Source organism: Falco punctatus, assembly GCF_963210335.1.
Source record: "Falco punctatus genome assembly, chromosome: 1".
NCBI classification, from domain to species: Eukaryota; Metazoa; Chordata; class Aves; order Falconiformes; family Falconidae; genus Falco; species Falco punctatus.
This window is the reverse complement of record NC_137580.1, coordinates 124,204,527-124,227,174: the sequence shown is the minus strand read 5'-3', so window position 1 is coordinate 124,227,174 and position 22,648 is coordinate 124,204,527. Positions and strand designations below refer to the sequence as shown.

Sequence of the window (22,648 nt, the reverse complement as noted above, 5' to 3'; positions counted from 1 at the left end):
CACATGACAACACAGTCATTATAAGGGAATCTGATTAACGAACTGTTCTTTCTGCTCTTCCAAATTAGATTCAGCTTGTTAATCGGACCATAAATTGAAATCTGGTGGGGGCTCGGCTAAAACTTAACATCCAGAGAGATCGGAGGTACCTTAGCAGAGCTTCGTGAAATCAGTTGCTGGTCTCCCCAGCACATTTACGTGATTTCCTAAGTACGAATATCTGCCTTGTTGCAATCCATATCTGTCAGGAACCTCTCTGTAATAACCGTGCTGCCTACCACCACCATCACGAACCTCCTCGAGGGGAGGAAGGTAACTCTTGGATACTCACTGCTGCTCTGTGATGCATCTACAGCTGGAGATGAAGAAAGTGGTGAGCAACAAGTGTCCCGCTATGTTTCCAAAACACTGTATGGTTATCCAACCGCAAAAGCAAGCGCTGGAAATTTTGAAAAGTCTATGGCTGCAGAGAGAAGTGTTGTTCTGAAATATAGTTCTCCCAAAAGTATTTACTGAATGAAAACAGAGCCCTGCTAGGGAAAAACATGCCTATGTTAGGATTCCGCTATAAAGAACATGTAGGAGTGGACAACTGTCAGCACAAACAACTGTAAACCCAGGTTCCAGCTAGCCTGCAGCCTTCCTTCTCAGGTTATTCTAGTTACCTTCAAGGATAGTTTTATTTAAGAACACAAAGCCTAACTGACCCTGCATCACTAGAATACTTGACTTTATCATGAATCTCACAGAGACTTGAAACTTCATTCTATGAATGTTACGTTACACGCTTTTCCCCGCTTTTCCTAGAAAGCAAACGGCAGGTACAAGCAGCTGGGAAGCTGCTTGGCAGGATGGGGCGCGAGTGGCCACAGGGGACGACCCCTACAGCCAAGGTGTGGGCCAGAGAAGCGAGGTGAAGAGCTCCCTCCCTCTCCCACCACACCGCAGGAGCTCAGCAGATGCCGGTTACGTGGGGCTCCGGTCAGGAGCGTTGAGACAGGGACACTCGTGGCATGTAATTAAAGGGGGGGGGGGGGGGGGGAAGTGATGAGCTCTGCTCATCTGCTCCCCTCAATGGCTGTTGACGTTGCCATTGTACAGAGACACGGTACTCTCTGTTCATAAAGAGTTATTGTTTTAGCACGATGGTAAAAATAGGAAAATAAAATGGCCAATTTTAAGTGGTTATAATTTAGCTGAAATAAAACTTCAGAGAACAAAGAAAAGGCGCTTCTCTAAGCAATAGGACTTCCTACTGAATTTCAAATTAATTTCACAAACAAAGGAATGTTACCCACAAAAGATGGCTCAGACTTACAAATAAACATTACAAGATTCTTCTAAAATGTGAAATATCAGACACTCGGAAAATAACGTTTGGCTACAGCAAGCCATACAAGCCTGCAGAGCTGAGCCGTTTGGATTCTATCCATTAGAGGGCAATAACACATACACCCGCACACACATCTGCGCATCCGGACACACACGCTCCCGCACGCCCACCCCACCCCCCAAGAGGTCTTTAGCTGGAAAACTAGCATTTTCTCTCTAATATTACCAGCGGTATATTGACAGCTCGGGTCCTGCTCCGTTCCCTCCCCCTGCGCCCCCCAACAACCGGATCCAACAGATCAAAAGTTACAACAAATTATTCTTTAAATTTGCTTTCCTGCAAGGAATTCAATACAATACATCGTTTCAGGTTTGCAGTTAGTTGTTGTTAAACGTAGCTTGAGTAGATCGAACAACTAGCGTTTCTACAAGCAAATGTAAAGAGTTAGGAAGGTTCTCTTGCTTTGAACAGACAAAAAACGTTCTTTACGTCATCTCCCACCTAAAGTCAAACACACTTTTCTGTTCAGTCACACAAGAAACCTGCGATAACGGCGGCCGCTGCGGCCATGGCAAGTATCCAATATACTTTAGGTGTCTCTTAATGCTACAGACAGATCACGCAAAGGCATTTTTACGGTGCCATTAGCAGAGCCACTTGAGGGGAGCAGCTCACGTGCTGTATCTCCTGCTTTCCTGCTCAAACCATGGCAACCTACTGATAAACTTCACTGTTTATCACGGGTCCTCACCCTTCTGCTGGCTGCACCCACTTCTCATATCCTATGAGCACATTTATGTTACCAGCTTACTGGGACAGGAACCGTCTGTTATTATATGTTTTCACTAACACAAAGTAGACTCAGACCCCTGAGAGGATTCCAGCAATACAATTAATTACCATCAGCCCCTAAACTACTGCTTGTCAACATCTTATTAGTTACAGAATTGCTGGAGTTTACAGTAACACACGGGCAGCTCTATCAGTCACATAATGACCAGTAACTCCTATGAGCATCCAGACTACACTGACTTGTGTTTGGGGTTTTTTGGTTTTGTTTTTTGTTTGGTTTGGGAGGGGTATTTTTTTGGTGTTTTTTTCTTGTTTTTTTGGTTTTGTTGGGTTTTGGTGGTTTTTTTGTGGTTTTTTTTTTTTTTTTTTTTTTTTTTTTTTGTAATGATCAATTTGTATTTCATTAGAAACAGTAATTCAGGTAATGATTTCTCAACTAACAGCTAGTTGTTTCCAATGGCTTTTGAATAAAAGCAATATTTATATTATACTAGAGGTTTAATTGAAGATCTGACTTCAAACTTACAAGGTCTAAGATGTAGAATTACACTCTGGTCACGTGTACCATCCCAGACAGCACACATGAGTCCTTGAGAGGGGCAGGCACCTCGAACTCAGAAATCCCTAATGACACCAAGTGCAGCAGCAGAGCATGCAGCTAGTTTCAAATATTCCAGCATACTCTGTGTTTGCAGTGGCTGTCTTTCCAAAAATCACTTTCCTCTCTATTTCTCTTTTCTCAATTCATTTTACAGATGCCAATACAGCAGAAAGCACAGACTACAAAAGAATCCAAGCTGTCAGAGACAACTTTAGAAGAATTGTATCACCTGTGCAAAAGACCGAGTTCACTCTTCATGGGATTTTCAGATCTGTTTCAAGTAAAAACACTGTGTAAGGGTTTTTTGTCCTTTTTATTTTTTTTTTATTTTTTTTTTTTTTTAAAGTACATCAGTATTGTTTTTATGAACTCTGAGGAACAACTTTAAACCCTGAAAATGGAATATTCACCATCAGGACAATATTTTAGTGGCCAAACAAAGTTTTCTTACTTGCAATATTTCAGGAAGACTTCCATAAATATGAATACAAATTACTATGAGATATGTAATTGCAGTTTGAAATATATTGTTTTCTCCATTAAACAGAAATCTACAGCATTCTTGACATCGATACCTGTCATTTTGTCATGATAAACACTCAGGTATTAAGTACCTTCCACATCATGCACCCAGGCATGATTCCAATTAGTGCTGAATAGAAGACAAAATGTCAGCCTAATAAGCTTCAATTTGCAAAGACTTTGAACATTTGATGATATCATCACTTTGCCAATCATTTCTTGTACTTTGGCTTCTTTTTCTCCACGTCGCCTTCCCTGTCAAAAGGAAGTCTTTCAAATCTACAGAAACAGAAGACATGAACAACATCAGTCATTGGTCTGACTGAGCTAAAAGATCCAAAAATGACTCCCCGATACATCAACAGGGAACTATGATGTGCACAATATTCCCTCAAAGCTAATCTGCTGCCAACATGTAGAGTAATTGGGGGGAAAAAAAAGTCTACTTTAAAGTCATACTGTGAAAAATATTTTCTCGCATGAAATCAACACTAAAGAGCTTAAATCACTGTCAAGAGTCTGTGCCACTCCTTCGAAATGAAGAAACAGTATTTGTTAAAGTAATATGACAGTCATTTCTTCAAAGGTGACTGGACCAAAGAACAGCTCTGCTGTCTGACTTCATATTGAAAATATTCACCACATTTTAAAATAATGTATTTTCTAATTTGTTCCTGAAATAAGCAAACAAAACCCAACAACAACAAAAGGTTTCCAAGAAGAAAAACTGCAAAAAGAAAGCACATGCACTTCTGTAAGACTGAACACACAAGGCCAGCACAGGTCCAAAGCCTATAGCTGAGGACACAGGACACTTTCTCTGCCTGGAATTTCCCCAAAGGCAGAACCTAAAATCCCTACTCTTACGCGGACGGCAGGAGAACAGCCTGGGAGATGGCACACCAGGATGGGAAGCGTGGAGCAACCCCAGCAACTACTGGGGCCCTCCAAGGCTCTGCAGGACAGCTGGGGCTGAGCACCATTCCGGATGGGCAGCGGTGGTCCCTCCTGAGCTGCCTCCCGGGAGGAGCTGGGTCACAGCGGGGCTGAGCGGAGCACACGACCAGTGACCAACAGGTTCCACCACCCGCCTCCAAGACGATTGCTCGCCCTGCGCCGAGCTGCCCCGTTTCTTCGGTTGGCAGAGCCCGGGCAGGACCCCGCTGCCGGCACGTGTTTGTTCCTGCTCAGAACCGGCAGAAGACGAAGCCCCAGCCTGCAGCACGCATGGCAGGGTGCGCCGAGCGTTGGTGCTTTGGTAGGAAAGGGGCTTGAGCAGATTGGAAGGAGTGGATGTGAAACTGCCTCCTGGAGCTGAACCAAGGGGAGGGGGTCGGGAGCACACGCCGAGCGCGGCCCCAGCGTGAGGAGTGGTGCTGAGAGTGTGCAGAGTGCTTGGCTGCCCCAGCTGATGGGTTAGCAAATTCCTAACAGCTGAGGCAGAAAAGGAGACTTCGAAGAGTTGCTACAGACACCAGGCTCGGGCCAGCGGGCAAACAGCTGCGGAGATGTTTAACAGTAGCCAGCCTGGCGTCTGTGCCAGTAACATCATCTTCAGACCCACAGGTAACCCATCATGGGGGTTTGGGGCTTTTTTGCCCCCCTCATGGCTCCTGTCCATGAAATAGAAGGGAAGCAGGGAAGCCTTCCCCTCCGCTGCCCGACTAAAGCAATAACGGAGGAATCAGCAGATGGGTGGCAGGGCACCCAGGACAGTGCAGCATGCCAGAAGCATCTCAGCTGCAATTTGTTACTGGTTTTCCACTTGAAGGTTTCTCTATAAGACTTTAATGTGGGAGCGTGTGGAGCTTTATGGATCATCTCATATTTCTCAACTGACATATCTTCAGCCAAAGTATGTCAGCTACAGGAGAGGGCAAGGCTTTTCACTGGCTTTGTGATTTCTTCTTCCCCCGTCATAAACCACATAAAAGAAAAATACAAATAAATCAGCTCTCCAAAATTGCTATTTATTACCTCATCATGAAACCGTCTACTGGACCCTGCAGTGGTATTGAGTAATATCATTACTTAAACCATAAAGAGGTTGTATTTATTACTCAAAATTGAGAAAATTAGCATCCATATGGATCTTATTGTTTTAAGACCAGTAATGCTGCCAAAACAAGTGGTGTTAACATTCCAAACTGCAGATTGTCATAGTTTCTCATCTAGTGTTTCATTCTTTCATTTGGTATTTATAATACCTTTGAATTGAGGAACTGAATGGATCATAAAATCTCTCCTATCAGATAAATCATTTAACAGCTAGACTACTGTTCAAAACTTGATTTATAGTGGCAGTGAGTGAATGGAATTAACATCTGCTGACCTAAGGAAGAAAGACTAAATTGATTTTGGATAATCTTTCTCTAGAAAAGGAACGAGAGAAAAGCACACTAAAAAATTTTAACTACTTCACTTGCAATGCATAGCACCTGAGAAGGTAGTCACAGACAGGATAGACCCTAAACGGCATTGCGGGAAAAATGATGGAGTGAAACTCCATGAAATTAATTTCCTGACACATGAGGAATAAAAAAGTCACTGGGAACAGCCAACCTGGATATACCAAGGGCAAATCACACCTGACCAAACCGATCGTCTTCTACAGTGAAATGACCAACTCTGGAAAGGGCAGAACCGTCAACGTCTTTTATCTTGACTTCAGCAAGGCTTTTCGTACAGGCTTTTATGGCATCTGTAACAGTCAAACCCAGGAGCCGCAGACCGGCTGGGTGTACTGCAGCGTGAGTGGAGCACTCACGGGGTTTGAAGAGTAGGAGTCCACAGGCGATCAGCTACAAGTGGCATTTCTCAAAGTTCAAGTAGGGCTGATACAGCTTAACATCTTCACCGACGACCTGGATGACAGAACACAACGAAGCCCGTGCAACACTGTAGATGGCATCTTTTGGGGAAAGCGGTGAGCGTGCTGGAGAGCAGGGTTGCGTTTCACACCGACCTCAAACTCTGCAAGCAGGAGGAATGGGCCACTGGGACCTTTGGGAAGTTCACCAAATGAGTTTATTCAGCCTGGAGAACGGCAGGCTAAGGAGAAATCTAATTGCTGTCTTCAGCTGAGTGTAAGGAATTGTAGAGAAGGCAGAGGCAGACTCTTCTTGAAGGTGGCAGTGAAAGGATAAGAAGCTACAGATCCAAATTTTAACACTGGATATTCCAACTGGATATAAAGGAAAGGAAATTTCACAATGGATTAGGAAAGCGCTGGAAGAGATTGCTCAGGGAGGTTGTGAAATCTCCATCAGTACAGACTTTCAAAACTCAGTTGGACTTGGCCCTGAACATGGTGTAATTTTGAAGTTAGACCTGCTTTGAGCAAGAGGTTGGACACAATGACCTCCAGAGGTCCTTCCAATCCACATTATTCTATGATGCTGTGAAAACACTTCAATATGAATCCTGATCTCCCATCAGAGGATGTTCCTTCAGCCATTCAGTGGAATGTTTGAAGTAGGCATCACGGCTGTTTTCCAAATTGCTGTACTCATTCCATGGACTAAGAGAAGTTTGCTTCCTTCTATCCAACAGCTCTCGCAAGCAAATTATAAGATAACACTAAAAAAACACTTTTAAAAGAGCTAAAAAAACATTAATAAAGAACTTTGTGAGTAAGCATCCTCTTCTCAGTACAGCAGATATCTACCAAACCAGATTAGTTTTAATATTCAAAACAATCTAATATCACAGAAACTACATTCAGAAGAGAAGATTTAGATTCTTACAACTGAAAGTCATTTCAATAAGCAACTTCAGAGTCTGGCCTTGCCATACACTGAGCTTCACACAGAAGGCGCATGCTCCTTTCAGTTCAAAATCAAGAGCTTACATTGTTAAGTCGACCATTTCTGCAGAGTCAGGAGGTCTCAACTTCTGCTCAGTATTTTTTCCTGTCTGCTTAGAAATTACATTACACCATCTCAAATGCTGCAGTTTCTATCACCTGCTTTGTGTTTAATCATGTACTTGATAATTTCTGACTTCAGTATTTCTTTACATAACTTTAATTTTAAATATAATTCCACACCATGTATAGATTATTGTCTCTTAGTGTTAATCATTCCTTGCAACCATCACACACAAACCCTGTATGCAAAGCCACACCTAGTTTGTGTGTTAAAAACTGGCATAAAGACCTTCTGTTCTGCTGATGAGCAAGACTGATCTCATCTTTTGTCAGAGCAATTATTCTATAATTATTAACGTCTATACAGGAAATAATCACTTTTTCCTAAACAAGGAGCACGGGTATAAATTAAAAATTACTGCCATAAGATACACATCCTGCCCCTACACAAGTGAAATTACATACTCCACATTTTCAGCTGCCAATATTTAAAATTAAAACTAAAAAGAATATAAAATAATGATTACAAGGTAATGATAACTACCATACATACTCAATTTCATATTATCTAAACAGAAAGTCCATTTTGCTGAGAAGAACTCCATCTCAGAATCAGAGATCATATTATATGATGGGCTAGTTTCTATGGCAACTACTTTCTCCTTTACATACACTGTAGACAGCACAAAATGTCAGTTTTGTCCTAAGCTAACTTAACATTTTTAATCAGAAAATGACAATTTATGCACCAATATGTGTGGCTTCCAAAAACATCTTTAGTAAGTATTTCAGATGCTAAAGAGCCTGAAGTATAAAAGGACAGAGTAGCAAGTACAGTCGCATCTTCTGCAATAAATTCCTCTCCATCTAATTTCAGTCCTATCGTAAAAAGCCAGAGTCAAGGAAAAATATGGAAGAGATCATAGATGATCACCCACTACAGCACGAGAACACTTTGATGGTTCCATTAAGCGAGGAAGTGGCAGATGTTTATAGCGTGTTCAACAGCCTTTTGAAAGGCATCTCAAACAGAAGCAGCAGCTTAGAAGTGGGAAGCAGAAGCAGAGAGCTTGACACAAAACAACTAACGTGGCAAGGTGGCTTCATCCGAGCAGGGACGGGGAAGGAGCACGGGGGGCCCAGACCCTCGCCCTGATGGGGGGAACCCTGAGCCTGAGCTGCGTGCTTCAGTTTTACAGCAAAGGCTCATTGCTTCCTCTAATCTCGACGATTACATGTACGCTGCAGCCCAAATTCTTCCCGCAGCCCCTCTACACTGACTCAAGTACAGCGGAAAAGAGCGGTGTTGATTACCCGAGCCCAGTTTGGGACAGTATTTGAGTATTTCCCCGGGAAATTGGTGCCTTTGCCCATTTCATGGAACTCTCAGCTTCGCAGCAATACTACTAGTTAAAGCCCAGCGTGAATGGCTCTTTAGGACCCATCATCAGATCCTGGATTTTAGTAGATATTCCCCATCAATGGGATCCATCCCACCCCTGAGTCAGCAGACTATGAATAACCACCAAGGAAAACCACACAAGTGCTGCAACAAATATTTGGTACTTCAAATATTTCACATCAACAGTCATGTTCGTTATCCTGGGTTGATTGGTGGTAAATTAAAGACACTGCAACATAGCCGAAAGCTTTTGTTTAGGAAAGGCTAAAAGGGAACGGCTGGCTGTCTACAGAAGCTTGACTGTCAGGCCAACAGCTACTCTCCAAGTAAAATGTAACAAATATTTAGATTGCAACTCCATGAGTTAGATTGTCTGCAGAGAAAGCCTGCATAGCAAACAATGCATTTCCTCTCCTGCCAAAGACATCTTCTATTAAGAAAAGAAAAAAAAAAGTCAAAGGAAAAAAAAACCCCGAGTCATAGAATTTATTTACTCAAAATTGAATTCGAAAGCAATTTCAGTAGCACCATCAACATCTGAATGTTTCATGGGCTACACCTATCTGTACCCTTCAGACACAATTGCTTCCACTCATACTGGAAGAATAACCCTGTGGAAGCTAGCATTTGGAAATATTAGAACAATTAAATGAAACAGAAGAGTTGATCAGTGATTGATGTGTACGGTAACAACAGGCTCTTTCAGATCAAAATTTAAGAAAGTCTCCTATTGTGAAACAAATGCTCCTGAAATCCTTCTGCACAGTATAGTACTAAAAAGTTACTGCTCCAGCAATATTTACACACGGACAGAAATTGTGCGTGCGTTGGGGTGCTCAGTCATCATCAAAGAAGTATATAGTATTTCTATTAATTTTTTCTGTATTTTCTCTTGTCAACAGTTGGTAAAGCTCTCCGTCAGACAAACACATCAGCACAGTACCACTTCAGCCTGACTATGTATAGGGAGGCAAGATAAATCTCTTCTGTCCCCCTGCTTTGTTGGTACAGTAGTTATCTATACAGAACCATAAACATATACCAAGGACTTGCTGGAATGAAAATAACAATCGTTACTGGTTTGGCTTGGTTTTTTTGGTGGTTTTTTTCTTTATCGTTAACAGGCTTGACCAGTTAAGAATTAATTCTGTCAAAACCAGGTGCAAAGCAACAGCTGCAGAAACATCACTGTTTACAAGTGCAAAGGACATTTTCCAAAAGGGGAAGCCTGAAAGAAGTGAAAGGATGCTCCATGCATTGGGCACCAAGGAAGGAGCCACTGGTTTCTGAGAAGGTAAAGCAAACTGGGATGGTAAAGGCTAAGTGGGTTACGGAAAATACAAAAAGCAAGACGGGAAAAACGAAATGGATACTTTGGCCACAGAAAAATACCTTGTTAACTTTTCTCACCATCTCCAGCCTGCTTTTTTCTCTTTTTCTTTTCTTTTTTTCTTTTTTTTTTTTTTTTTTCCTAACAACCTCTATTAGTGTGTGCGTCTGCACGCCTTCAGAACTGCTGGAGGTTTTCCTTTACCAACCAGTAACGGTTTATCGAGAGCCCTAAGGCACCCCAAACACCAGTGATCTTCTCTCAAAGCAGCCTCATTTCTGAGAGCATAAACATAATATTTTAAAATTAAACACCGTGACTTCCGTGACACATCCTGGCAAAACGTGCCTCAGCATCCAAGCTACTCTTGACCCAATTACGAATGGATGAAAACAGTGGACTTGCCAATTACCTCCCAACAGAACCTGGAAATGGAATTCAGTTTCCTCACGGAAACTTCCCCCCCCCCCGCTTTAGTGCAAAGCGCTATATTTGAAGTTACAGGGGTACGTGTTTTATTTCTTCTTGCCCGAAGGTCAATGGTCAAAGAACAAGCACGAAAATGATCCAGCTCTGTACAGCAGCTGGAACACGATCATCTTTGAGCTGGTTGAGGGCACGTGTCAGATGCTGGGGAGACAATGACATTCACAAGATAAAGGGAAATTATAAGGGCACAACTGGCACCGCAGCCCATCTGGCACCAGTTATTCCTACCCTTGCTATCTTATTTCACAGAAGCAAACTAGATGTATTATTCTGTGTGATCAGAAGTCTTGCTTTAGAAAAAACGCCGATTCAGTAGCAAGGCTGCTTTTATTAAAACAAAAGGAAGACCTCTATCAGCCCAGAAGTTCCCTGTTTTGGGAACTACTGTATAAACCAAAATGATTTAGGACAGCGGGGAACAAATCACCAACCAAAATGTAGCTTAAAAATGCTCCTAAAGAAAATCCAGATAACATAAAAAAACCTATATTAAATAGAAATCGCGATTCAAAACTAGCCTTTTAAAAAAATATCCTGTATTATTAGCTACTTCTTAAAGAATAAAAATATTATGGCAGTTCATAGAAAACCTATAGGATATAAAAGACTACAAGAACACAGCATGGTATAAAAGCCTTTGTACTGCTTTGACTTTTATTGACCTACATGTCAATTTACTCCTCCCCAAGCATTACAACCCTAGGTGAAAAAAATCAAAGCAAGCCTCCTAGAAATGGATAAATCCAAGAACTAAAGTGGAATGCAATTGTTATCCAGAAATTCATCAGCAATAGAAAAGGTGATCCACTTAATTCAAGTTCCTTCCCTTAAAATATATTAAGCTTCTATTTCAAGGAAGCAGTAACATTGTTTTATATTTAATTAAAATCTAGCAATGCACTGAAATCTTAATTTGTATACTTTAGTTCTGATTAAAGCATTAATAAATTTATTCCTACCTGAATAAAATCTAACCGTTTTGTATACTATCTTTCACAGTAGCTGAAGACCTACATGAAAGTAGAGACCTTGGCTACGCAATAAAAAAATTAATCTTTTCAATAACAGTATAAGAAATTGTTCTGCAGTACTCAAGCCACAGCCGTCTTTAGCAATACAGTAAGAAATATGGATAAACATTTGTTACTCTTTCATATGGAAAAGGATTTAAGAAAGGAAAACAGTGAATACCTTTAATAACGGTGCTTTTACATCATTCACCAAACACTGAACAGACAGGTCCTTCAAACCAAGCTACTTGTAGGTGATTAATACTAATTATTATTTAAATTTTTTTGAAATAGCCAGCAAATCTACTTTTCATTTAGCGAAGCAAAATGGCCTCTTCTCCTGTTTCATCGCACCTTGACTGTAATATAAAGCAGTCCTAAAAATTACTGACAAACGTGGTTCAATTTTAACAGATTTTTAAAAAGCTATGTCTACATAAACTCATTAAATCACTGTGGTATCTTTGTTAAGAGACTGCCAAATGTTTCATAAAGCACATCAGCCATTAGTCACGTTAGATGTCCAAAACACGCATTTTCGTGAACATATGCAAAAATTAAAAAATGTATTAAAAATATGTGCCATAATTCCATAAGAAACACCTGTATTGTCTGTTGAGCTCACTGCAAAGACAAAAGTGAATTCTAACACAAAGACCAGAGGAAGGACAGAAAAACAATTTATTTTCAAAAGATGGAAAAAATATGCGTCCTTGAAAGCTGATAGATTCTTATTAGAATTTAAATAAACAACGGCTCTTCTAGTCAAAGGCAACTGCATTTTCTTCCCTGATTTACATGTCATTCTCATGGCAGCAATGCTCAAATGACTGTACAGGGATATCCAAACTACAAAGAAAAGCTCTGTAAAAAGGCCAAAGTTTTTGCTATTCAGGCTGTTCAGATTTTCCTAGTAGCTGCGATAATTTCCAGCTTTCTACATAGCACCTGTAGTAGCATTATATATCCTATTGTAAACAGAAAGCACAACCAAAGCTTTGGGCTCCAATCTTCCCCAGAAACGACCCACAACAGAACGAAAGAGCGAGAGATACTTAAAAGACATCTCCAGGTTCTCTGAATTTGCTTAGGATAGTGCCCATCTACCTTTGCATTCAGCGTCACACAGAGCAATACACTAACTGCAATGAATGCTGGCGGGTGGACAGAATAATTCTGTTTAATTCTAAACCTCTTTTTTTAACCTGAGTGCTCCAGCTCTGCCTTTGTACACAAACACACCACCAGGAATGCAGGTGAGAGGACGATCCAACTTTGAAAAAGGCACTCGCAAAGTGCTATGAAGTTAAGATGCATCTGTCTTGGGCCAAAGAAAAAAAGATAAACTCCAATCCCTTTAACAATTTAAGTCTTTGTTCACTTTTACAATAAAGTGGAAATCAAGGGCAAGGTTTAATTTTTCAGAAGCCACCTGAATATCCCCTTCCCAAGCGTTCTCACAAAAGTATCTCTCATTTTCCTTGGAAAACCATAATGGTGGAAATGGAGAAATAAGTCCTGGCTCTGCAATATATCCCTCATCCTCCCCCAACAAGCCATTTGTTTTCCAATGGAATTACTTAAGCCAGATTTCGACTGAGTCTGAGTTGTGTAAAATAAATAAATAAACCCCTAAATATTCAGTTTGACTTAGCTACATTATAGCTGCCAGTAAAAGACACAGCCTACTAGTCTACACGAAAGTAAAGTGAAAATGCCTCAGTCTTACACCTCATAGGGAAGGCGGTGGTGCGCGGAAAACATGTCATTAAAGATGCCTTACCAAAATGTCCAGTTTTGGTATAAAATAATCCATGCATGATAAGCAATTCTAATGCTGATTAGTAAAGATTATTTTCTGAATACTCTTTAAACCACAAAAGCACCTTAATTTTTTTAAACATTGCCATTGCAGGCCTTTTTTAATATAGGCTCTTAAGAAAATATACCATGCCATCCTCACAAAATACATTGAAAAAAATGCAATAAGATGTTTTTTGAACTGAAAACTCATAAAGATCGTTTTCCATGCTGACAGTGTGCATTTCATCCAGAAGTTTGAAGAGTCAAATGCTACCCCAGCTGGGGGTTATTCTGCCAAATGGCTTCCAACAGTGACCACAGAGATGGAGGATGGGAGGGGTGTGTGTAGGAAAATAAAACGTGATGGTAAGCAACCCCAAACCCACATCATCTTATCAAATATCTGACATACGTTGCCAGACACACAATGCAAATCTAGAATACAAAACTGAAACAAAAAGACATGAACAAAATGAAATAAAGCCATTTGTGAGTTACCTGCAGGGATTTAAAACAAAAAAGAGCATACGAATGAAGCAGATATAATTCATATGGATTTGCCCAGGAAGGAGAAAAGGAGGGGTGAGTGTGAGGGCTGGGGGGGGGAGAAGAACAGATACCTTTTTTTCTTAAACAAATCCATCATGAAAGAAAATGAGACAAGATTATAAATAGGCCGAGTTATAGCGCACCATGGAATTTTTAATCTGGCTACCTGTGGTTTTTGCAGTTAAAGCCCTATTCAGCAGTGGGAAGGGAGGGGGGAAAGCGGAAAAAAAAAAAAGAAAAAAGAAAAACGAAATCACGTTTATGTGCCAGTTTCGCAAATGCTCACACAGCGTGCATCACCAACAATGCTGGCAAACAGGAAACTAATTATTAGCATTTTCTAATAAGCATACGCCTTTCAAACATTATTGATCATTACCTGTGTGTCTCGTTTCCTGCATTCTTGAGTTTTACTCTCACGCTCTGCCATGGCAGCGCAAAGCTGTTTTTCCAGTTTCTCGATTTCCCGTCCATGGTCTCGGACCAGGCAGTCCTTCTCTGCGTTGTGCTGCTGGAATAGGTGCGTCTTCTCCTGTTCATGCTCCAGCTTCAGCTCCACTATCTGATTGGACAGTGAGGAGTACAGTTCATCAATAGAACATCCTTGTCGTCATGACAACTCGTCTACAGCTTAATTTTCCCCTTAATTTCATCAAGTTGGCAATTTTATTTTTACGTCACTATTACCTCACCTTTTAAAAAGCCACCGCTAGCGTGACAGAATTCCTCCAGACAATTCCAACAATGGAGACAACTGAGCAAATCCAGCGCATCCTTAACCAATTTGTTGGTACAAATGTCAGAGCGTACAAAAAAAAAAAATAAATTTGCATTGTCGCATCCTGTGTACGGTCCCCCCATACCCTGCTGCTCCTCACCAGCAGGGCTGAGGATGCTAAATGGTTAATAGGCAGCCTGCTCTCCCCTTCGTAAGTATACACACACGACCCCCCCACCCTAGCAATTAAGTCTTTTAAAGATTTCTTTATGATTTCCGAAGCGAACGCTCTTCCTTCGATATTCTTCAACGCTGCCTTACATACAGTTGTCTTTTTTTTTGTTAATAAAAAAAGAAAGAAAATTATAAAAAACAAAGCTCCATTATCCCGTTGTCAGCTACGCTACCCCAACATAAACAGATGTATGTGTTCCAGAAGGGCACCTGCTGTGCTGCAAGCTTGCACCATGATTTCATAAGAAGCCCTCTATTCTCAGGATCCTTTCCCAGTCCGCACCACACTGGATGCTGTGACCTTGGCCAGTCTTAGCCTCTCCCCGCTAGCCTGAATGGCAGCCTGAGACCGAGGGCCTGGTTGCCGCAGCTTTGATACTAATCCTCCCCGCCTGCGCACAATGGCACCCTACCTGGCCTGCACACTGGAGCAGCCAGGCTGCCTTTGAAGCAGGTGATGAATAGGGACGGCAGGAAGCCGCTTCCCCACTGAACTCCGGGCCACACAGCTGCTAAGAACAGTCACTTGGATTTTTCTTCAGTTTTGGTGGATTTCGGAGAAGGAGGGGAGGGGGGGAAGGAGAAGAAGAAGAAGGGAAAAAAATGCTCTTATGAATATGGTGGGTAATTTTCAGCATGAGAAAAAAAAAAAAGCCAACGGGAGGAGCCGGCTGTGTGTGCGCTGAGAGCACCCGGCACCTTATCTTAAAGCTGTAGCAGTCTATTCTGGAATGATATTAGCTGTTCGTGTGGCTTTGGGGCTTAAAATTTAAAGCAAAGTTCAAGAAAAAAAAAAAAGGAAGGAAGAAAAAAAAAAAAAAAAAAAAAGGCGTTTTCTCAAACTACAGATCAGTGTATTCCGAGTTGACTAGCAAACATGCGCTGCAGCCAGGAGCATCCTTCCAAAAACGGAACAAGTAGAACAGATGCAATATTCTACGGTTTAACGTATCTACATTATTTAATAATACTAAAGAGCTCATTAGCAGGCATCTGACATCCCAGAAGGCGTTACCCCCCAGGAGGCAGACATTATCTCTACTGGGCCTGGGATCCTCACACAAAGTTCTCCGAGTCAGGGCTCTGCCCATGGTTTGCGTACAAGGCAGTGTGTCCTCAGTGTGCCTAAATGAAGGAATTCTTGCTCCCCAAAATAACTGTAAAGGCTTTCCCCGAGTTATGGGAAAACATGTTGAGCAGTTTTTCATCAATCAGAGCTGATTAAAAGGAAATCTCAACAAGAGAGGTCTTTTTACTCAAACGTTTTCTTTTCCCGGTTACTGGATTTTCAGCTGGTTGTGCCAGGTAAGATCTGGGGTAACACGGTTTGTGGTGGGGATCTGCAGTTCTTCAGGTTTTCATTTCCTTGACCGCAGCCAAGGCAGGGGGCACGGGACAGATCCTGCTTCAGCAGCCAGTTACACATCCACATCCACGCCACCAGCTCACCCAACCAAAGCAGTGACAGCTTCATTTAGTAGTCTCTTCACTTACAGCGTTTATGTGATAGAAACAACTTTTTTGAATGTAAGAGGTGGAAAGAGCTGAAAGGGAGGGGTCTGTACGCAGGAGGGGTGCCCCCTCAGACCGCTACCTGGGGAGAGAAAGGACGGCAGCGTGAGGGGAGGTGTTTCATAAAAGCCAAATTCATTGAAGGACAAAAAAACCCTCACCACTTAAAGCAAAGCATTCCCCACGACGGTTCAGTTTTGCTTTTTAGATGTTTCTGGCAGGGAGCAGAGGTGCAGAGCCAGGAGAGGAGAGAAAGGATGGGGACCCCTGCATCTTCTTCCCTCAAGTTCAAAGACCTAGAAGGCCCACCTTTGCTGATGAATGCTAACGAGCACTCCACCTTCGTAACCAACAGAACATGCTCTCCTGTCGAACACCGTGAAGTCGTGGAGCAGCCATCTGACAGCACTGGGGAAGCTCCCTGAGCCCCCTGTTCTCCCCACAACGGCTGCCAAGCGCTACGGCTCCTCTGCCGCTCCTGCCTCTCTCATTCTTGTATCGTTATTGGGTATTTTTAAAAGGAAAAAAAATTATGTATACCAACAAACAGAAAAAAAACCCCCGTGCTGTTTCTCAGCAACAACAGGGCTTCTTCATCACAGGGAGCTGCGTGAAAATTGTATTATTTCTTCACAAATCAGTATGGATTCTGTCTCCTCTTTGAGGTAAAGAGTGCCTTTTATGAATGATATAACAAAACCTCCTCCTTTAAAAACTGTATCGTGTGGAGATCTTTCTTCATCTACCCCTAGATGCTCAGCACTTCATCAGATTACATTAAAACGTCTGCTCAAATCTAGTATGTAAGTGCCCAGAAGACAGACAGGTTTAGGTGCTATACATTTCAGACAGACAAGCAACATGATATTCACAACGGGAATTAGAGGCAACGCTGAAAAGAAACATTCACTAAATAATAGTGTGCACCCTATTACCATAATCAGATTGTATTCATTGTGGCTTAGATGTTTCCTCATCTTGCCTTCCCAAAGATGAAAATCTTTTATTCTCTTCTCTGCACATCTGCTCCCATCTCCAGCCGTGGCCCGGACACTACGCCAAGCGGGACAGCCCGACCCACATAGCTGTTCTTACTGTGAAACACTGCTATTACCAAGACAACTATTTTTAAAATTATGATCACCTCTTACACAAATTTTTAATTAAAACCCTGTTTCCAAACCAGTGTGATAGAACCATGTTCAACGCAACAGCCAAGAGCTGATTTACTAAGCCATCACCAAAATGACAGCATTTATTTTTTAAGTTTCTGCTTTTAACTGAAATCTAACAGCATTTCCTTACTCTTGCAGAGAAAACAATTTTTAAAAGATGAAAAAATTCTCCACAAAGAGCTAAAAAAGACAAATCTGAGAACTGTGGCTGCTTTTTGGTATTCACCCACATAAATACACACAAACTGCCAAACGAACCTGGCAGTGTGGTTTGTGCCCATCCTACGCAGGGACTGGGGAATGATGAGGAACGATGGCCTTTAACGCAGGCAGATGTAACTGCACCAGAACGGGGAGGTGCTTTAGAGCAACCTGCTAAAACGGGAGCCAAGCTAAGACAGACCTCCAGCGAAATCACGCTGCTGCTCCACCGGTTCCCTTTGCACATCTGAAGAACAAAGATCAGTAAACAGCCTGTGATTGCAGAAGATATTTTCAGAAGCCAAATACTTGTAACATAATCAACGTCAGCAAATACCTTTTTAAAGTCCCTAATATAGACAAGACCTTCTACTATCCAGTTTTTGCTTTTCCATCACTCACTAAGTTTAGGCTTTTCAATTTTAGAACAATTTCGGCTTGTTCTCAAGAACAAGTATGCCTTTGAAATTCTTTTTATAGTCCCCAAAGGAGGGAAAGGAAATCAGTTAGCTCACTGCCTCTTTGAAAAATGTAACTGCTACATTAAATATTTGACACAAGAGTATGAAAATTCATGTAAATTTATGTCCACAATCCCAGAAATGTTGTAAGTAACACCTATACAGAACATGGTCTTGCATGGCAGGATGATTTTATTAGTGCTGTTTTGGCGTGACTGAACTTCTGAGGGCTGGAGAAGCCACCAATAAGTTACACAAGCCATGTCAAAGAACCAAACAAAACTCACTCGTACAGCATACACGCAGCACGTCTATTTTTCAGCCATTGTATTTTATAAGCATTTAAGAGTGTAAATCAGGTGTCTTCATTATCATTGCTCTGCTCAAAACCAGCCCTAACCTCTGCCCAGCGCAGCGTACCACACGCAATCTATCCCCAACCAACAACTCCGGTAAAATCTAGCGTTTTCTGCCTCCTAAGCCTATAAATAAACGTGCGTGTTTCACGAGGATATGGGGATTACCCATCTCCACAAATAGACTGCTTCTAAAAGTAATCTGATATAACAGGCTGGAGGATCGAGTATTAATTATGCTGGGCTTGGCTTAGAATAACTTTGGACAGAAAAGAGAAATCTTCACTGCAAGGCAAGGGAGCATACCAGAACTACTTTGTAGCAGATAAATTAAATGGATTTTAAAGGTACACATTTTTTTTTTTCAAGATTTTGCTATAATTTGGAACACAAAATATTCCCAAGATATAAGGGCTGTAATGAGCCGAGGGCAAACGGGACAGTGAAAAAATATATCAGTGCGGAACCACATATAACCACTGAAGCAGCAAATACATATAGGGTAATATACATGCATAGCGAATGCATTTTCGTTTCTATTTCATTGCAGACTGCAATAATTTAATTGGCATGACTGTGTTTCCTGTTATACTTCACCTTATAATCAACCACTAATAACTATTTCAATTGCAAACTAAGAACTGCAAGAAATTCTCTAAAGGAGACAAGCTGGCCTTTAGCCAAACTGCAGCTTGATTTATCCTCCCTGCTGCAACCATATACCCAAAGTGGTCTCACCACGTATAGAAAATGATATACCCGACCTGTACGTTTTTACTTACAAAGGCCCTTCAGAACGTTAATATTTTTAAAGTATGGGCAGCCCAAACCTCACCTCAATATTTCCAGTCTTCCTGCCATGAGTAAATTTGTTTTTAAAGCATCAACATATTAGAAATGAAGTTGCATCCCTATGATTAAATCACACTTAGCCCACGACAAATGCCAGGAGGTCCCACTCCCCAGCCCACCTGCTCCGGCAAAGCCAACGCGGTTTGCAAACAGAAATATTTCTTTCGAAATCGATATACCTCGAGTCACTGCAAACGCCCGTTTGTAGCAGGCTCTGGTACAGAATTTACTGTACATAGCCTTTGTTTAGGGATTCAGAGTTTATCCAAGGACCTTCTTTGAACACAGAACTGACTTCACGGGCATTGGCAGCCTGACTTGCTATTTACTGCAGGCACCAATTTATGTTCCTGCGATCGCCTCCCCTCTCCCTCCTCCCCACAAAGCTGATTCTATTGACTATACAGGGAGCTCCGGCTTTTGACTCTGAATCACACACAAGTTAGATGCCTGAAGGAGACAGTGCAAATACCCATCTGCCTGCTTAACAATTCTGCAAACAGCAATGGTACACTGAGAAGATTTCCAGCCGCTCTTTGCTTGGAGGTCAAACTCATATTGTTTTCCCTTCTGTGAGTTTTAGCTATACCATAAAGTGAAAAGTTGATGCTGATGATTGAAGAAACTATTCCTCAGATACTCTGCGCAAATGGCATTCATCTGCGCATTAGGATGGTTCAAAGGAAACATTTATGCATCCTAGATTGATTAATTTATTTAATGAAATTTATGCAGCTTGTTGCTGATGACATGAAAAATTTAGAGCCTCTGCTAATGTGCTCATTTGGCCTCCACGCAAGAACGGACTGTAATTCAATTATCTTAGACTATAGACAAAGAGGAGAGGAACAAAGCTTTTTACAAAGACTCTCCTTGTACCTAAACCAGCATACTAAAAATGGATCGTGAATCTCTGATTAAAACTGGACTGTTTAAAGTACAGCTAGGAAATGCCTGGAACATCAGTCTGTCGGAGGAATACCATATTTCAAGCGGATCTTTGCAAACATTATCTTCACTCGAGTGGGTAACGGATTGCTCAAAAAGAAGTTAGAAGAAACAGAAAAGGAAGAATAAGGCCAGAGGAAAAGCTAGGATGGAAGTGGAGTGGCAGGAGCTCTTAACTGGGAAAAAGTAAGGGGACAGAGCAAGCTGAATGTTAAGTATGTTATCTCTGTTGGTGTGTCCAGCTAAATATCTCTGAAGGCTTGAGCATGACACTGGAGTCAAAGTTTAAGGTGCACCTCTGGTGACTGTCTCTTCTGATAAGACTGATGATGTCTGTAGCAGTTCTGAAGACCAGCAGCTGGAATATGAATTGAACTAAAAGCGACATGCCAAATAAACGCAATAGGACTGTAAACTCAACACATCCAATGCAGAAGCAGTTGATGCAATGTAGAAGTCATCCTCCCCACTGCCTACCGTAGAAAGGCGGAGCGGCCACAGTTAAAGCAGGAGATAATAAGGAACAGTGCCTCTCGAAGAGCCAGCTGATGCTCAACGCACCCCTCGGTCCACACCAGCCCTCCGACTGACCCCATCTGCAGGACCTGCCTCTCCAGTGCTCCTGATCCATGGGACTACATGACACTAATACAGCTCTAGGCTCCGCTGCACTGCCTTTCAGAGCCTCTCACAAAATCTTTTCACAGACAGAACTTACTGTCCTTGAGGGGCTTCCTCTCCAAGCCCCATCCCTAAATCACAGCAGTTTTGTGGTTTAATGTTTAATCCCCACCTTTTACTCTGTTCCTCACCTATGCTGTGTTTTCGCCTCTCCCAAGGTCACAGCCTTTCACCACTCTCTCACACACAGACTGTTCTGGCTCCATTTCCCAGAGAGCACCTGGAAATTCTCAGCGAGACTCTTCAGAACATTTAGCTGCTGAACCCTTGAACATCTGAATTAAACTATGTTTATTACCTAAATACGCTTGAGTAGATCTTTAAGAGAAAAATATAAAACCACACCCAGGTCAAACCCACCCTATCTCCTGCGTTTCAAGGAACTATGGCTACAATTCTAAGCAAAAGCAAAACTGTGTCATCACAGCCTTGAGCATCCGAACATCGGTGAAATTTCTTGGCACAAAGTTAAACAGCTAAAAGTTGGCAAGGGGGATGCCCAACCATTAAATGTTAATCTAAACAACATTTCAGAAAATTTTACGCAACTGAGCATGAGATTGTGCTTGGAACCTTAATATTAAATGGTGCTGCTAGCACTGAATAAGGTATTTGTTTTTAAATATATACACTTACGTATAAAAGCAATGGTTGTGATTACAAAATCCGTATTTTACCTGCGAGAACTTCATTCTTTTCTTTAAACTAAGCTCACTAGAAAGTTATAAAAGAAAACATACAGAAAGATCTGAAGAATATTCTTCCTCTCCTCTTAATAGTACGTTCCTCTGCTCCAGCACGCTGCTCAAAGGAGAACTATTTCCCAACTCTACCCCAGATACTCGTCCTTGCTGCTGGCAGGTAAGATTACAGACATGCTTTTTTCATTTTTAACCAGCTGATTCTGCACTTCTTTAACTCTCTTTCTTTCATATAAAAGGCATATTTAAGTTCAACCACACCTTCTTCTTGCTCCCAACTTAAAAGGGTAGGCTATTTTCTCATCTTTAACATGATTTCAAAGTGATTTTGTTAAATACCCAGTAAAACGTTTCTGAAGGTGTCCTGTTTCTTTCCTATTTGCCTAAATAGGACAAGACGGAAACTCTAATTATTCCCTCACAAGTTACAGAAGTCAGAACTCAACAATAAGTGTCACAAGAAAGGATTTCCTGAGATATGGAGAGATTCTTCAGCTATCGCATCACAGCCTTCCACTTTGCTATGGAAGCATGAAAAATTATTATGTTTAAATGGAATAAACAAGTTAAAAAAAAGATGAACCAAAACAAAAGGCTTATTAATACATTCAGGTTGGCATCTAATCTCACGAAGTATGTCCGTAACCTAGCAAGGAAAACCCTCCTGCGACCAGTCATCCATCAGCTGTTTCATGGTGCGTTCTACCTGCTAGGAGAATGAAATTTCACAGACTTGGGCTCTCTTGCTTATCTTTCATCTCCATTTTTTCCACACTTAGGCAGTCACAGCACTTCAGCAACTATTTATAGCAAAAAAATGGGTGTAACAGTGTTCATAGTGATCTATTACTGTATTTCTTTTAAAAAAGAAGGATGAGCTAATGACATTTACATAGTACAATCTCCAGAAGTTCACTGAAAGCATGCCATTCGTGGCAATTTATGAAAATCTGCTTTAAACGAAGGTGAGTACGTACTTGACTGCTGCAAAACGCCCCTGGGTGAAGCCCTGTTCCGCCACGAGCACCCTGCTGTGGCACCGCAGCTTGCCCCGAGAGACGTGCCCTCTGAAAGTGCCCAGTGACATGATGTGGAGGGGGGCAAAAAAGC

General features: G+C 41.6%; 1 protein-coding gene across 4 annotated transcripts in view; it reads right to left on the bottom strand.

Annotated features, from left to right (window-relative positions):
- Positions 1-22,648, bottom strand: part of CEP112 (centrosomal protein 112) — a 175,826-nt gene that overhangs the window by 76,531 nt on the left and 76,647 nt on the right. For all 4 annotated transcript variants that reach the window (XM_080388260.1, XM_080388261.1, XM_080388262.1 and 1 more), the window contains one exon: positions 14,079-14,261. In XM_080388260.1, the coding sequence (XP_080244386.1) occupies positions 14,079-14,261 (183 nt within the window). The remainder of the gene's footprint in view (positions 1-14,078; positions 14,262-22,648) is intronic.